The following is an 18,102-nucleotide window of genomic DNA, read 5'->3' as shown; positions in this document are numbered from 1 at the left end:
TAAAAGTCTTGAAAGACTACCGTACTTCAAACAAACTCTACAAATGGATGCTATAAAACTATACATAATAGAGTGTGTCACCGGTTTATCTAAAACATCTTTATTTGACTTGTGGAACACGTTAAAATAAAAAAGTTTATTTCTGTTTATCTCGATGATCTTTTCCACGTCGCTCACGAAACTAAAATCGGCTTATTGTTACGACTTCAGTACAAAACAGGATGCCCGATTTGACATCAGAAAATCACAGGCTGAAAATTTGATTGGTCGGTAAGACAACTTGACCAAATTTAGATGTAAGAAAAACTGATTGGTATTTTCACTGAGAGGAGATTTCTGAGGAAGATCGGTGCAGGTTCGTGTTAAAGATTTTACAATTATAAATTTATGTTTAAGTTTCTATTAGATTCACGATCGTCATCATCATTATTTATTTTCAACATTTTTACAACAGACTTTATGTTACTAATATACAAATTAATTAATAATTATCGATAGCCTATGATAAAACATATTTTTATTTTCAGAAATAATTAAGACTATCCTGAGTTTGTTACTATTGTTAATATGTTTCCAATCAACAGAAACGTTTCAATAACTAAAATTACATATTAAATCCATTTTGCTTTCTACATAAAGAAAGAAATGTTTTATTTAACGACGCACTGAACACATTTTATTTACGGTTATATGGCGTCAGACATATGGTTAAGGACCACACAGATTTTGAGAGGAAACCCGCTGTCGCCACTACATGGGCTACTCTTTCCGATTAGCAGCAAGGGGTCTTTTATTTGCGCTTCCCACAGGCAGGATAGCACAAACCATGGCCTTTGTTGAACCAGTTATGGATCACTGGTCGGTGCAAGTGGTTTACACCTACCCATTGAGTCTTGCGGAGCACTCACTCAAGGTTTGAGTCGGTATCTGGATTAAAAATCCCTTGCCTTGACTGGGATCCGAACCCAGTACCTACCAGCCTGTAGACCGATGGCCTAACCACGACGCCACCGAGGCCGGTGTTTTCTACATAAAATACCAGCGACTGTATAGTAAATGTGTTTCTGGTCGTCCTGTGGGCGGGATGTAGCCCAGCGGTAAAGCGCTCGCTTGATGCGCGGTAGATTTGGGATCGATTCCCGTCGGTGGGCCCATTGGGCTATTTCTCGTTCCAGTCAGTGCACTACGACTGGTATACCAAAGGCGTGGTACGTACTATCTCGTCTGTAGTATGGTGCATAAAAACGATCCCTTGCTACTAATGGAAAATTGTAGCGGGTTTCCTCTCTAAGACTATATGTCAAAAATTACCTTATGTTTGACATTCAATAGCCCTGATGATTAATAATCAATGTGCTCTAGTGGTGTCGTTAAACAAAAACAAACTTTAACTGATCGTCCTACTGTTTGTACTAAATCAAATTTCACATTATGTTCCTAATGTTTTGTTTTCGTTCGTACGAAATTATTGGTAGACGAAATCCAGTTTGAACTACTTACACACATTAGGACGACCAGAAACACACTGAATATACAGACACTGATATTCTAAATAAGAAACTTTATTTAATATGTAATTTTAGTCTTTAAAATATTTTTATTAGTCGGAAACAACTTACAATGGCAGTAACTCCGGACAATCTCTTAAAATTTTAACATCATTGGTTTTTATGGGTTTTTTTTTTTTTTTTTTTTTTTTTTTTTTTTTTTTTATTTCATAAAATGCTGCTTTTAAGCAGTTCTTTTTTTCTGTCGAGTTTTTTTCCATCAGTTTCTTTTGACGAGTTTTAAACTGTTTTTAATGGCTTAGTTAGTTATATTCTTTGTAATTGCTTAAAATTCACCTTTATGTTTTAAGGGACAGACCCTAGTTTCAGCCCGTTAAAATTAACATTAAGTTTAGTTAATCTACAAACATGTAACACATTTGGATAAAGTTACAACTGAGTGAAACATGAGTCTGTGACTTTGAAATTGTAAATTACCCTTTAAAAATAGACTAAAACTCCAACTCCATAACTTACTTCTCAGACGCACGTGCGTTTTTAAAAATATGAGAAATGCATTTTGTGATATTAAAAGCACCAGGATGACCAAAAACACTTCGTATGTACGGAAATGGATAAACTAAACAATAAAATCTCAGTAACGTATGATTTCAGTTATCAAAAACGGCTCTAATAGTAAAATATATACCTTAGTGTTTAAAAACTAGGGTATGTCCCTTTAAATGAAAATCCCAAGACTTTTTTTTATAGCCCAATATTATTCATTCCTATTGTTATCCTATTGTTATCAATCTCTGCTGATACCAAACATTCTTTTTAACCTTCAAGCCAGCGTTCTCTATTGTATACATTACTGGCTATGATGTCCACCATTTTATATTTCTGTATTCTCCTGATTATGTTAGTTATACGTTGAATATTTTAAAGTTAAAGTTGCTTTGTTTAACCACACCGTATCGGCTATTGGATGTCAAACATTTAGTAACTCTGAGTCTTAGAAAGGAAAACACTACAGGTCTCCATTTGTAGCAAAAAAGTAAAGTTTGTTTTATTTAACGACGTCACTGGAGCACATTGATTTGTTATCGTATCATCGGCTATTGGACGTCAAACATATGGTCATTCTGACACTGTTTTTAGAGGAAACCCGCTGTCGCCACATAGGCTACTCTTTTACGACAGACAGCAAGGGATCTTTTATTTGCGCTTCCCACAGGCAGGATAGCACAAACCATGGCCTTTGTTGAACCAGTTATGGATCACTGGTCGGTGCAAGTGGTTTACACCTATCCATTGAGCCTTGCGGAGCACTCACTCAGGGTTTGGAGTTGGTATCTGGATTAAAAATCCCATGCCTCGACTGGGATCCGAACCCAGTACCTACCATCCTGTAGACCGATGGCCTAATCACGACGCCACCGAGGCCGGTCACATATACATGTACTTGTTTATTCAAATTAATATATCTATTTTGCGTTATGAAATGTTACGGGTGAGGGAAGGGCTGTTTGTCAAGTGTTATATATCAATTTCAAAATATATCTCTATATAATAATAAACAAAAGGAATCTCTACATTCATATTGGAAATGTTTTAGTCCAAAATTGGGAAGAAAAAATGACATAGCCTTTTGTGATTGGTGAGGAATGATGCCAATTGTCAGAGTCTAGAAATATGGGTGATACAAACCTGACAGTGTCAGAATTTATTTCTAAAGAGCATGTTTAATATTTTAATCCGATCCGAATTTACCACAGGGGTTTCAAGCATGCCCCCCCCCCCCCCCCTCGGGGCAGAAGATTAATTGGGACAATTTTGATTTTAACCAAAAAAGGAAGGGGGACTTTATAATTTATTTGCGTCATAGTCAAAAGTATATTGAATATTAATTTATTTATATAATTTTGGACGGCTTTTAAGTCGGGCGTTTCTAAACTAAAAGAAACAATATCAAAACTGTTAATATTTTGATGATAAATTAAAAACATGTATATATGACGATTCTGAAGACTTCTGTAAAAATGTGTAGTTTACTAGCTTTTTAAAAATAAATAAATTAGACAGGTCAGTAAATACAATTCCCCACTCATTATCATACATACAAAACTGATAACAGGATTCATCGTCAAGAACTGCTCGCTAAATTGTCAAGTGGATTAAATAAAACAAAAAGTATTTTTCTATGCGATTCGACATAAAAGGTTATTTTTGCCTGCGGTTATTATTTCCCTATACTTTAATATTATAAGTAATACATAACTTTTGGGCGAGTTGATAGAAAGTACGAATTCGCAATATGTTATAACACTGAACAGTTTAATGGTTAAAAGGTATGACAATGGTAAAACTGATCGCTCGAGGTGTTCTGAATGTATCAGTGCTTTCCTGGAGGCACACCTTTTACCAGCCATAGTGTGTTTGTGTGGTTGGACAAGAGACCACATTGGTTGGATACGCCTTTGGTCGTCATCAGATCTGTATATAACGGAAAGGTCGTTTAGTTCAATTTATTATATTATTTTTGTTTTAGCCATGTTGGCTATTCTGATAGCCGAGTGTCATGCCGTGGGCATCGAATTAAACTGGGTCATATATTAAGGTGCTTAACATCAGATTGCTTTTAGAAAAGCAGATACAGTAAGATCTAGGCTATAAGATACCTATCGGTTTGTTAAAATTAGACTTGCATTAATTCTATAGCCGTAGGTGTTTTGTAGAGGGGTTTTTCTTCTTTCTTTTTTCAAGTGAACCTAGAAAGATTCTAGATCGCACTAATCCACTTGTCAATGAATGTAAATTTAGTCTTAAACAACCAATGCCGCCGGAATTCGAATCGGTAGTCTTTGGCGTGGTCAATTATCGTTTGCTCAAATGTAGCACCTTGGCATACATCTGTGATATTATGGGCGGGAGGTTGACCGGTGGTAAAGCACCTGCTTGATGTATGGTCGATCTAGGATCGATCCCCGTCGGTGGGCCCATTTGGGCTATTTCTAGTTCCAGCCAGTGGTATACCAAAAAGCCGTAGTGTGCAATATGCTGTATGTGGGATGCCGCATATAAAAATATCCCTTGCTACAAATCGGAAAGAGTAGCCAACTGTTTTGCGAGGGTGGGTTTCCACTCTCGTTAGCGATGTGGACCGTAATCAAATGTTCGATGCCATATAGCCGTAATTAAAGCTGCAATGTCTGGTTTCAATCGTATACAGTCAAGTTCTAAGTTCAAATACAAGCATAACTGCACTTTTAATTCACTCGCAAGTTATCGTCATTAACGCATATCGTCAAATGCTTACTAGCCAGTTAGAACAATTCTCGCCATTTTGTAATACCGAGCGCATTCTAGCAGCCACTTCCTGGCAGCCAATTACGTTAGCAGCCAATTTCAGCAGACACGCATGCCGACGTTCTAAACACCGGACCATTACGCCTTTTATAATGTGTGTTGTGGTGTGGGCTATACGATACTAGTTGGACATCCTATATTACCGTAGTACAGACGGATTTTTAAAGTGATTCTTCAGATATTATAAAAGTGCTTAATAAAACGGTTAAGTTGTATTTATACGGATATTAGTAACAATAAGACTGTGAAAATGAGTCTTGGTTGTTATTTTGTTTTTGTGTTGTTATTATATAAAGATACTCTTTAAAACTCTAAAATTCTTAAGTTGTATGAATAATTAAAAATTAGCATAGCAGTGTGTATTAGGGCCTCCACAAGTCCAAAATATTCGACTCGAGTACTCGAGGGTCAAACTCGACCCGGACCCGAGTACCCGACACTTACTACTAGATCTATGATAATGAAACTAAAGAATAAAGTAAAATATATGCATCTTAATTTCAGCGCAGAACATGAATCCGAAATCATGCTGTTAAATTGCATTTAAAAGCCGGTTGATGCATTCAGTATTGTGAGGGATGGACGGCCAGATTAAAAATAGAAACTAGTGCATGATCATATGATTATTGTGTAACTTGTATTACTGGTTAGTTACTACTGAAATTAATGCTCTACATTGTCTCATTTGTACGGGTACTCGAGTCCTGTGAACAGACTCGAGTCTTGCCAGACTCGACCCGTGCCCGAGTACTCGAGTACTCGTCGAGACCCTAGTGTGTATAAACGTGTGTGAAATACAGGTAACAATCGAAAGGCGTATGAGTCCGGTGTTTAGATCGTCGCCATGAGGGTCTGCTGAAATTGGCTGCTAGCGTAATTGGCTGCTAGGAATTGGCTGCTAGAATCCGCTCGGTTTTTGTAATGCAACAATAGCCGAACCGTACTATTTTTAGCCCAGAGGGAGCCCGGCAAAAGTGTCCCATTTTCAAAATAGTGGGTTTATTTTTAACTTGGAAAAGCCAGTGTAGTGAAACCAATTCGGAGTGCGGCGTCTTATATGCACCAAACGTAATGGGATTTTCTAATCTAAATGCTTAAATAATAAAAATATTCCAGACATAGCCGCTTTAAAATGTGAAGAGTGTGTCGCTAAATATTATACGCAAGTTTCCGATCGTTCTGATCGCTTCTTCTCGTTTGATTTGTACTGCCGACAGTCTTCTTTGTTCTTAAGCGATGCCACACTTCGCAAGGATCTTTTTACGTTCAGGTGAAGTCGACTATCGTACGTACACACATCGTTCTAAATATTGCCTTCAAAGATAAATTCCATAAATATAATATGGAAGACGCCATCTTTGTCACTTAACTTATACGTGGCTAATGAGTGCTGGCTATCTACACGATGAATTATTTGGTTATTTATGATTTATAAATGAATGAATGAATGAATGAATGGATGGATGGATGGATGGATGGATGGTATGGATGGATGGATGGATGGATGTATTGTATTGTATATGGATGGATGGATGGACGGATAAACGGATGGGCGGATGGATGGATGGACGGATGGACGGATGGACGGGTGGACGGGTGGATGGATAGATGGATGGATGGATGGACGGATGGACGGGTGGATGGATGGATGGATGGATGGATGTATATTGTATATGGATGGATGGATGGACGGATAAACGGATGGGCGGATAGATGGATGGACGGATGGACGGGTGGACGGATGGACGGGTGGACGGGTGGATGGATGGGCGGACGGATGGATGGATGGATGGATGGATGGATGGATGGATGGGTTAGATGGCATTTTGGTAAACGAGTTGATAGCTGGGTGATTTAACGAGCGGGCAGATGGAAGAAGGAATAAATGAATGTATTTTAACGACACTATAGCACGACAAATGCTGATTGAATACATTGTGTTTTAACAGGACGATGTTGCTACATCTACTAGTGATCCTGTCGCTACAAATAGCAACATGCTCCGCTGGTGAGTGGTTTCACAAATTCACATTTACGTTTCACACAACCTCAATTATATTTCACTCTGTATTCAGCATAATTTTAAATATATTTTCAGAATATATAATTGTATTGTTTCATAAAACTACTGTATATTATATAACATTTAGTGAAATATCTTAAAATACCAGTGAAATAAAAGTGTTATCAGTCACTCAATGATGATAACACATTTTAGAGTGAAAAGTTCACTATTTCACTATTGAAAGTGTTATCTTCACTGTATGAAAGCCGGAACTATTTTGCTGCTGGCATTTTAAAAATAAAGGTAAATTGCCAAAAGTTATATAATAAGTAAAAAAATTCATGTTTGTTTTGTCAAATATGATTTATATTTCATCTCGTAAAGTTTGCAATCATATCACAAGATATTATTATTATTTTTTTGTATATAAATATAATAATTTTATTATATACCTATGTTATTGGTTAAGCCAAACGCGCTTATAAATGAATGGACAGCATTTTGAGAAGCATATTTTCGGTAATTATTATTATTATTATTATTATTTTTTTTTTTTTTTAAATTTCAATTAACCTATATATTATTGGTGAGTCAAAACATTTTTTATTACTACAATACGATTACATGTGAAAGTAGTACTGTATTTAACCATACGAATGTTGTATACTATCTGTTCGTGTTTCAGCGTGCAATGCCAAGCTGCACCCCATCACTCCACGGAAGTATTTCGACGTGAACAACATGGAACAAACCTGTCAGCTTGGCTTCATCTTCTCCCCCACCAGCTGCTATTGTACACTTGTTGGTCAGTGTAGAGACACACTGACATCCATCCACCCGTCCGTCCGTCCACCCGTCTGTCCATCCATCCATCCATCCGTCCGTCCGTCCATCCATCCATCCATCCATCCATCCATCCATCCATCCATCCATCCATCCATCCATCCATCCATCCATCCATCCATCCATCCATCCATCCATCCATCCATCCATCCTTCCATCCACCCGTCCGTCCGTCCGTCCGTCCGTCCATCCACCCGTCCGTCCGTCCGTTCATCCACCCGTCCATCCACCCGTCCGTCCATCCATCCATCCGTCCGTCCATCCGTCCACCCGTCCGTTCGTCCGTCCGTCCGTCCATCCACCCGTCCGTCCATCCATCCATCCATCCATCCACCCACTCGTCCGTCCGTCCGTCCGTCCATCCACCCGTCCGTCTGTCCGTCCGTTCGTCCGTCTGTTCGTCCGTCCATCCATCCACCCGTCCGTCCATCCATCAACCCGTTCGTCCATCCATCCACCCGTCCGTCCATCCATCCACCCGTCCGTCCATCCATCCACCCCTTTCGTCCATCCATCCACCCGTCCGTCCGTCCATTCATACATCCATCTATCCATTCGTTCGTCGATCCATCCATACATCTATCCATCCATCCGTCCATACATGCACGCATACCTATACACATACATACTAACATACACACATTAATTCATCCATCAATCCATCCATTCATCCATCCATCCATCTATGCATACCTACACACACATACATACTAAAATACTTACATACATACATACATACATACATACATACACACACACATACATACATACATACATACATACATACATACATACATACATACGTACATCTTATATCAAAGTCCGTGGTATGTACTGTCCCGCCTTTAGGTAGTAGTAGCCTATATGACGGCAGTGTGTTCCACCGATTTGTCTGCCTGTCTCTGATCCTATCTGTCTCTCTGTTTCTGTCTGTCTGTCTCACTGTCTGTATGTATGTGTGTATGTCTCTATATCTCTCTGTTTCTGTCTGTCTGTCTCTGTTTCTGTCTGTCTCTGTTTCTGTCTGTATATCTGTCTGTAGGTCTCTGTCTCCCCCCCTCTCTCTCTCTCCCCCTCTCTCTCTCTCTCTCTCTCTCTCTCTCTCTCTCTCTCTCTCTCTCTCTCTCTCTCTCTCTCTCTCTCTCTCTCTCTCTCTCTCTCGTTAAACAAATATATCTTTTTAATTGTCTGTTTAATTTTCCATTCACTCTCACTCCCACACAGATCAGTGTTACGGTCCTAACCGATTGCCCGAGGGATTCCGCTTCAAGATCCCGGGTAGCGGCCTCACGTGCTACACGTTCATCAAGTGCGTGGGCGGGAACACGATCTACGCCCACTGCACCTCCGGCTACAAGTTCGAGTTTCACAAGGGGTGTGTCCATGGCAGTGGCTGCGTCTATGACGCAAACACCCTACAACATTGTGAGTCTTCAGTCACAGACCTTATGAATATTTATTGCTCCGCCCGTTATCTGATTAATATTCATGAAATATAAAGGCTTCCGGTTTCCAATGCCTGGCTAGAGATTTTCGAAGCTGTTTTAGCGCTACGATATCATGAAACTGTCGTAGACTATGACGTCACTATGATGCATGCTATACTCTACGATAGTGTTACGATATCGTTGCGCTAAGATAGCTTCGAAAAAATGGGCCCAGATTATTAACGCCAAGTCCGTATTTATTTATTTATTTAAACTTATTAACAAAATAAAGGCGAATATTAAATTAGTTGGGGTTTTTAATTTATGTGAAATTACTGAATCCCATTTTAGTAGTTTTCGTGTCTGTTAAAATTGTTAATGTCTTGTGAATATTTTAAGTCCATTTTGACAGTCTGTTTAGCGAAGGACTTCAAATATCAAAAAAGCAATATATTAAAACATCCACGTTTGTCTTGTAGTTAGTTCACTATATTTATTTATTTATTATTTATTTATTTATTTATTTATTTATTTATTTATTTATTTATTTATTTATTTTTATTTATTTATATTTATTATTCTTTCTTTTTATTCTTTCTTTCTTTATTATTTTATTTGTTTATTAATTAATTAATTAATTAATTAATTAATTAATTAATTTATTTATTTATTTTATTTTATTTTATTTTATTTTATTTTATTTATTTATTTATTTATTACTTTATTTTATTTTATTTTATTTTATTTAAAACACTTTTTTTTTGGGGGGGTGTGCTTGGGGGGGGGGACTGTGGAGGGTCGGGGCTATTATCAGGCGGAGCGAGGCGACAAGAAAAGAGAAGGCAAGACAAGAAAAGTCTTGTCTTGTCTTGTTGCACGATAACGCCATGAGAGTGCTTGGCGTCTGAGTGAGAGGGGCTGTGGAGGGTCGGGGCTATTGTGGCGGAGGGGGGGACGTCGGGGACTATTGAGAGTCTTAGCGCGAGTGAGGGGGCTGTGGAGGGTCGGGGCTATTGTCAGGCGGAGGGGGGCGACAAGACAAGACAAGGCAAGACTTGTCTTGTCTTGTTGCAAGATAACGCCATGAGAGTGCTTGGCGTCTGAGTAAGAGGGGCTGTGGAGGGTCGGGGCTATTGTCAGGCGGAGGGGGGCGACAAGACAAGACAAGGCAAGACAAGATAACGCCATGAGAGTGCTTGGCGTCTGAGTAAGAGGGGCTGTGGAGGGTCGGGGCTATTGTCAGGCGGAGGGGGGGGGGGGGGCTGTTGTCAGGCGGGGGGGGGCGACGAAGGATGGGTGCAAACATATCTTGGCGGCCACCATTCAACACAGTAATTAAAAATATCCCAGGCAAGTATGTGAGAAATTATGCAGGGAGATCTAGACTGGGGGCGCTAAGAGGGTTCAGTTTATAATATACATATACTTTGTGTTTTATGTGTTTTATATTATCTCTTATATATTGTTTTACGTAAGTATAGCAACATTTTTCTAGCAATAACATAATACATATTCATGAACTCTGTTACATATTTAGGTGGCATGCAATTTTTTGTGTGGTGTTTTTTTGTGTGTTTATGTTATTTGTTATGGGTTTTGTGTGTGTGTGAGTATGTGTGTGTGTGTATATGTGTGTGTGTGTGTGTGTGTGTGTGTGTGTGTGTGTGTGTGTGTGTGTGTGTGTGTGTGTGTGTGTGTGTGGTTTTTCTTTTGTGTTTTGTGTTCATTGTTATTGTTTTGGGTTTTTTTGTTGTTGGTTTTTTTGTTTTTGTTTCTTGTTGTTGCTTACTATGGGAACAATACCCCCCAAAGTATTTTGTTGAAATATTATAATACAGCTCTGTTTTTGTTTCTTTCAGCAACCCAACTTGATATATTTTATCCTAATGGTAAGTAAAGATTTAAATTTCATTTTGAATAAAAGTATATACATGTAGCTTGCGTTCTATTCAAGTCCCGTTACAAGTTAACATGCATATATTTATTTACCAACCACCCACCCAGACGGTACATATATAAAACTGGACTCACTGCAAGTATATGGGTTGTAAGAAGGTATTTAAGACATTAAATGAATGGGTTTTTTCTTTCCTGTCATGGACGGAGGAGCCGGCCTTGTGCCCACGACAGGCGTGCGTTACAACAGTTTGTTCTGAATGTGCACGTAAAACCCTATGACATGTCATGTTAGTTTTTTACTAGTTGTGTTTATATTTTAGTTGCAATGTTTAAACGTACCTTCTGCTGATTTGCAAAGTCAAAGTTTATTTTGTTTAACACCACCACTAGAGAACATTGATTTATTAATCATCAGCTGTTTGATGTCAAACATTTGGGAATTTTGACATGCTAGTATAGTCTGTAAAGACAAAAAAACCCGCTCCTTTTTGCCATTAGTAGCAAGGGATATTTTGTATGCAAACATCCTAGACAGGATAGCACATACCACGGCATTTGATATACCTGCCGTGGTGCACTCACTGGAAAGAGAAATAGCCCAATGGGTCCACCGATTGCGCACCAGGCGCGCACTTTACCACATTGCTACATCTCATTTATACAATGTAGGCCATTACTAATTAAATGCAAGATTTTCGTCCATTTTTGTTTTGTTTTAATGCTGGCGGAGGAAGTGAAATTCTATTTACTATTTTCTATTTTTAGACCCCCCCCCCCCCCAATAAACCATAAAGGAAGAGAGACTGGGCTGGGATGAGAATCTGAGATTTGTTTTATGATGGCCTAACACAAACGTATTTTAATTTATAGAGCATATTATAGTTTTTGTTGTTTTGTTTTTTGTTTTTAGCAACAAGCCTCATGCCGATTATTGAGACGTACGGCACTGACAACAACAATCAAGGTGGTATGTAACTAATTTACACTTTGGATTGAAGGAAGGAAGGAAATGTTTTATTTGACGACGCATTCGGCAAATTGTATTTACGGTTATATGGCGTCGGACATATTGTTACGGACCACACAGATATTGAGAGAGGAAACCCGCTCGCGCCACTTCATGGGCTACTCTTTTCGATTAGCAGCAAGGGATCCTTTATATGCACCAACCCACAGATAGGCTAGTACATACCACGGCCTTTGGTGTACCAGTCGTGGGGCACTGGCTGGAGCGAGAAATAGCCCTATGGGCCCACTGACGGGAATCGATCCTGGGTTTTACCAAGTATTGTTATTAACTTCCAACCTAGCCTTCTCTATTGCAGATCTTACTGGCTTGTATGGCCACCAGTTTGTTTATTATCTTAATGATGTTAGTTTTACACTGATGAAACATCAACTATTTTAAATATTTGTTTATATATACATTTATTTTTAAGGTGGTTTCAATTTTTAAAACAGATATGCATGTTATGTATTTCAATTTGGTTTAATGATTATATCCAACTAAGTTTCCAGTATATATCATATATGAAATATAAGCATGGTCTGTCTGTCCAGGATAATGTTCACAATTAGTATTCGTTAGCCAACATATATTTTACAACAGATTCGCTTGGGCTGTCTGTCCAGGATAATGTTCACAATTAGTATTCGTTAGAGCTTGGGCTGTCTGTCCAGGATAATGTTCACAATTAGTATTCGTTAGACAACATATATTTTACAACACATTCGCTTGGGCTGTCTGTCCAGGATAATGTTCACAATTAGTATTCGTTAGACAACATATATTTTACAACACATTCGCTTGGGCTGTCTGTCCAGGATAATGTTCACAATTAGTATCCGTTAGACAAGGATAATGTTCACAATAGTATTCGTTAGACAACATATATTTTACAACACATTCGCTTGGGCTGTCTGTCCAGGATAATGTTCACAATTAGTATTCGTTAGACAACATATATTTTACAACACATTCGCTTGGGCTGTCTGTCCAGGATAATGTTCACAATTAGTATTCGTTAGACAACATATATTTTACAACACATTCGCTTGGGCTGTCTGTCCAGGATAATGTTCACAATTAGTATTCGTTAGACAACATATATTTTACAACACATTCGCTTGGGCTGTCTGTCCAGGATAATGTTCACAATTAGTATTCGTTAGACAACATATATTTTACAACACATTCGCTTGGGCTGTCTGTCCAGGATAATGTTCACAATTAGTATTCGTTAGACAACATATATTTTACAACACATTCGCTTGGGCTGTCTGTCCAGGATAATGTTCACAATTAGTATTCGTTAGACAACATATATTTTACAACACATTCGCTTGGGCTGTCTGTCCAGGATAATGTTCACAATTAGTATTCGTTAGACAACATATATTTTACAACACATTCGCTTGGGCTGTCTGTCCAGGATAATGTTCACAATTAGTATTCGTTAGACAACATATATTTTACAACACATTCGCTTGGGCTGTCTGACCAGGATAATGTTCACAGGTTAGACAAAATAATGTTGTCTGACCAGGATAATGTTCACAATTAGTATTCGTTAGACAACATATATTTTACAACACATTCGCTTGGGCTGTCTGACCAGGATAATGTTCACAACTAGTATCCGTTGGATACGTATAGTTTACAGCACTTTCGCTCGCTGTAAGATAAACGGTATCTAACGGTATCTAACGGTGACTCATGTTGTATTCTTTGTTTTATACATTTATATGCTTAACATGTTTCCTGGATTCTGTATGTATATCTCAACTGGATTAAATATTCTTTCAGGAGGAAACTATAATAACCTAGAACCACATGTTCCAGGAGGTAAGTACATATTAATTAATTAATTATTTTTTATTATTTTATTTATTATTATTGTTTATTATTTTTTGTTTGTTGATTCTTTTATTTATTCATCAATATATTGTAAAGATTTATTTGTATATTTATAGTTTGAATACTATTTTTAAACAATGCATTAATTAATTAATTAATTAAAAAACGAAACATTTATTTATGAACTAAGTAATAAATTAATATTAAACAAAACGCACAAAACATTTCTATTTATGAATTAATTTTGTTGGTTGGTTGGTTTGTGCATATGTTAGCAAAATATTGTTTATTGATTATTGTACGTGGAATTAACTAAAATATATTGTTTTACTATTTCAGGAAGCTACGGTAAGGAGAATTGTTGCTCACTCAGGTTGTACTGATTAATAATGTAATAACTATGGGACAGTAAAATGTATTTTTAAAATATCCCAAATCTGTAGACACTAATATAAACAAGTTTTCTTGGTTGTGGAATTTTTGTGTTATTCTTTTTCTTTCTTATATTTTTAGTTTTTGTGTTTTATATATATATATATATATATATATATATATATATATATATATATTTTAACAGATGTTATTCTCCATCAAGAAATGAGATATAGTTTTTAATTCAAACATTTTGGAACTAACGTCACATAGACACATTATTTAAATTATGTCCAATGCGTATTGGAAAATAATTGATTTCGATATTAATTACCTTTTTTTCCCACTAATTATAATTAATAAAATTAAACTTGAAAAAAAACCTAAATATATCTTTGCACTTGCTTCGTACATTCGACCCTTAATGTGAATTTTTATTATTTATAATTTCACATTTTTAATCCTGGGTTTTATCATATTGCACTGTTTACTGGTGATGCTAGGTCCGTGCCAGTACCAGAGATCAGGACACAAGTTCGCCCCCAAGGACAGCTCGTGTTTCGAGTACAACGTCTGCCAGCGCAAGAGATCCACCCGCAGCAGGTGTCCGTCCGGCTACAGTTTCAACGCCAACATGAACGGCTGCATGTACGACTCCAGCTGCTTCTACCACGAGGGCTACAACATGTCGTGTAAGAGCTATACGAATACGTATTGGTTTTCACAGTGTATTCAGGGGCGGATGCACGCTTATTTCTGCAACATTTCAAAAGGGAACATACAGTATTCAAAAGTACACGGATAATATATCATGATGTTGTTGGGTTTTGTTGTTGTTGTTGTTGTTGTTGGGTTTAGTGTTTTTTTTTGTGGGGGTGGTGTTTAATTTAATTTAATTTTATTTTAAATTATTATATTGTTTTTTTAGGGGGTTGGTTTTTAAATATTATTTTATATGGAAGGGCTATCCCACTGCTATCGTTTCATTTTTTTTTCAAGAAATGTACATCTGCATTAATAAAACACCTACTATTTGTTTTCATATTTTTGATGTCCTGCTCTATATCCCAGTCCTTGCATTCTTAGCAGCGACTGTCAGTAGTAGCAGCTGATTTCTGTTGAATTATAATAACAGATTTTTCAATAAAGAAAGTCATTATAGCAAACACTAACGTGAAAACAATGAGGAGTGTAATTAATTGCTACCTTAGGTCTCACTACACAGATGCCATCTGCCATTGAAATCCATGTTAAATTGCCCAACTTCAAATGAAGATTGACAATAGAACGGGTTCTCGTTGGCACTAAAAACATACACCATTGCAAACATATATTATATAAGCATTTATTTTCACTCCAAAATTGAAAACATTTCCGTCTCAAATTTTTGCTATATGACCGCATCTGGCTGTAGTACCGGTCCGAACAGGTGGTTCATTAACCGATTCACCCCGGCTGTCTCTTCCGCTATACACCCATGTCCCAAAAGGTCAATACACAATATTTCAAAATAACATGGGCAAAATCCAGCCAGAAGGATTACCATTAAACATACAAATTATTTTAATTCTTCCCCAATTCCTAGAAGTGAATATGTGAACCACAACATATGAATGAACTCTCAACCGGAAGTGAACTGTGTAGTGAGACCTTAACTTACATTATAAGAAGCCATTAAGATATTACCATATTGATACTATGCGAAAGGTCCGAGGGAGTAACCTGTGATATCACATTGTTGATATTTTGAGATAACTGAATTTAAAAGTTTACGACTCTGAAATCGAGGGATATTTATTCTTAAGCAAGCATGATTTACCAACAATTCTTAACGGCCTACTATAATTATAGTGGATTTTTTATTGAGTCATTGTAACCATGACTTATCCGACCGTTATAATATTGACTCTCTGTTTGGACATCACGGATTATTCCCTTGGATACTTGATATAATTTCACATTGTAAGGCGAGCTAAAAACTGCTCTCCTTGAACTAGTTTTAGGAGAGTGATGGGGAGCGAGATTTATAGCTCCCCTAATGCTTGGCTCAGACTGTCAACTGTCACGATGAATTTGACGAACTCGATGGTTGCATTTTAATTTCCCAAGCTCTCGTCTTACGACCGGTCTGCTGAGATTAACAACTAATCGGTCGTAGAAGTTGTAAACGACCGACGAAAATCGAGTTGTGAAAGAGCTCAGACTAGCAACTACACGGTCGTAGAAGTCGTTACAACAGAAAGTTTGCCACCTTTGTCGTGACAGTTGGTAGTCTGACCCTAGCATTAAACACCGATGTTTGACATAGCACTATAGCACCTTATCTTTCCTGTTTTTAGCATTGTGTGTGGGCAAGAAGGACTACATGATGTTGCCGTACGGGTCGTACTGCAACGCGTACGTCGTCTGCTTCCACGGCCACAGCTACTACGGCAGGTGTCCCGACTACTACAGATTCAGGGAGGGCGAGGGCTGCGTGGCCGACAGATACTGCGTGGCGTACCGAGATCAAACAGGTTTGTGTTACTGCGTGTGGATTAGGAAAAAAGTATTATGAGATTTAAATTTGTAAAAAAATAAAAATTGTATCGTCATGTGTTTACCATGTATAGCAATACGAATCATAATATTTTATTTTATTTATTTATTTATTTATTTATTTATATTTATATTTTATTTTTATTTTTATTTTTATTTTTATTTTTATTTTTATTTTTATTTTATTTTTATTTTATTTTATTTATTTATTTATTTATTTTCTTCGCTTTTTAGTTAGTTTTAAAGAGAGAGACCCTAGTTTTTAAACACTAAGGCATATTTTTTACCAGTAAAAATGGACACTAAGTTTGGTTAATTTACAAACCTGTAACAAATTTGGATTCAACAGAGTGAAACAAGAGTCTATGATGTTGAAATACCCTTAAAAATAGACTAAAACGCGACTCCATAACCGTGACTTCTCAGACGCACGTGCGTTTTAAAAAATATGTAAAATGCATTTTGTATTATTAGAAACACCAAGATGACCAGAAACACTTCGGTTGTTCGGAACTTGATAATCTAAGCAATACAGTATAAGTAGTGTGTGCTTTCAGTGATCATAGACGGCTCTAATAGTGAAAAATATGCCTTAGTGTTTAAAAACTAGGGTCTGTCCCTTTAATATATAATGAGCAATGCTGAAACGTATATAAAATAGATTTGTATCAGGACGACTCTCTGAATAACAACGTAATAAAACTGGCCGTTTATGTTGTAATTTTATGTTGTAACAGTTACTTCTCAGACGCTCGTGCGTTTAAAAAAATGAAGAAAAATGCATTTTGTGGTATTCGAAACACCAGGATGATCAGAAACACTTCGGTTGTACGGGAATGGATAATCTAAACAATAAAATATGAGTAAAGTTTGATTTCAGTGAATCATAAACGGCTCTAATTGTGAAAAATATGACTTAGTGTTTAAAAACTAGGGTATGTCCCTTTAAATCTTGAGAAAAAAAAATCACTTTTTATGTCCTAAAATTTATTTAGTAATGCCAGTCCCTTCTTTTATCAAAAACAGCTAGTATATCTTCAAAATACACACATATATGTATTAAAGGGACATTCCTGAGTTTGCTGCATTGTAAGATGTTTCCGACTAATAAAATATTTCTACGATTAAACTTACATATTAAATATATTTTCTTGTTTAGTGTCTGTATATTCAATGTGTTTCTGGTCGTCTTAATATTTGTAAGAAGCCCAAACAGGATTTTGCCTTTTTTTTTAGGAAATCAAATGAAATTTAACCCAGTACAAATATTAGAACGATCAGAAACACTTTTAATATACGGTCACT

The 18,102-nt window shown here is 37.0% G+C and overlaps 1 protein-coding gene across 1 annotated transcript in view; it reads left to right on the top strand.

Moving 5' to 3' along the window:
- The first annotated feature begins 326 nt into the window (after positions 1 to 326).
- Positions 327 to 18,102, top strand: part of LOC121379611 — a 69,812-nt gene continuing 52,036 nt past the window's right edge. Inside the window, exons 1-10 of the mRNA XM_041508258.1 lie at positions 327 to 355; positions 6,806 to 6,864; positions 7,547 to 7,666; positions 8,929 to 9,129; positions 10,991 to 11,020; positions 11,941 to 11,997; positions 13,837 to 13,875; positions 14,227 to 14,235; positions 14,763 to 14,951; positions 16,599 to 16,775. Of these exons, the coding sequence (XP_041364192.1) occupies positions 6,810 to 6,864; positions 7,547 to 7,666; positions 8,929 to 9,129; positions 10,991 to 11,020; positions 11,941 to 11,997; positions 13,837 to 13,875; positions 14,227 to 14,235; positions 14,763 to 14,951; positions 16,599 to 16,775 (877 nt within the window). The 5' untranslated portion in view covers positions 327 to 355; positions 6,806 to 6,809. The remainder of the gene's footprint in view (positions 356 to 6,805; positions 6,865 to 7,546; positions 7,667 to 8,928; positions 9,130 to 10,990; positions 11,021 to 11,940; positions 11,998 to 13,836; positions 13,876 to 14,226; positions 14,236 to 14,762; positions 14,952 to 16,598; positions 16,776 to 18,102) is intronic.

Source organism: Gigantopelta aegis, chromosome 8, assembly GCF_016097555.1.
Source record: "Gigantopelta aegis isolate Gae_Host chromosome 8, Gae_host_genome, whole genome shotgun sequence".
NCBI lineage: Eukaryota > Metazoa > Mollusca > Gastropoda > Neomphalida > Peltospiridae > Gigantopelta > Gigantopelta aegis.
The sequence above is the reverse complement of the archived record's forward strand: the minus strand, read 5'-3'. Positions and strand labels throughout refer to the sequence as shown.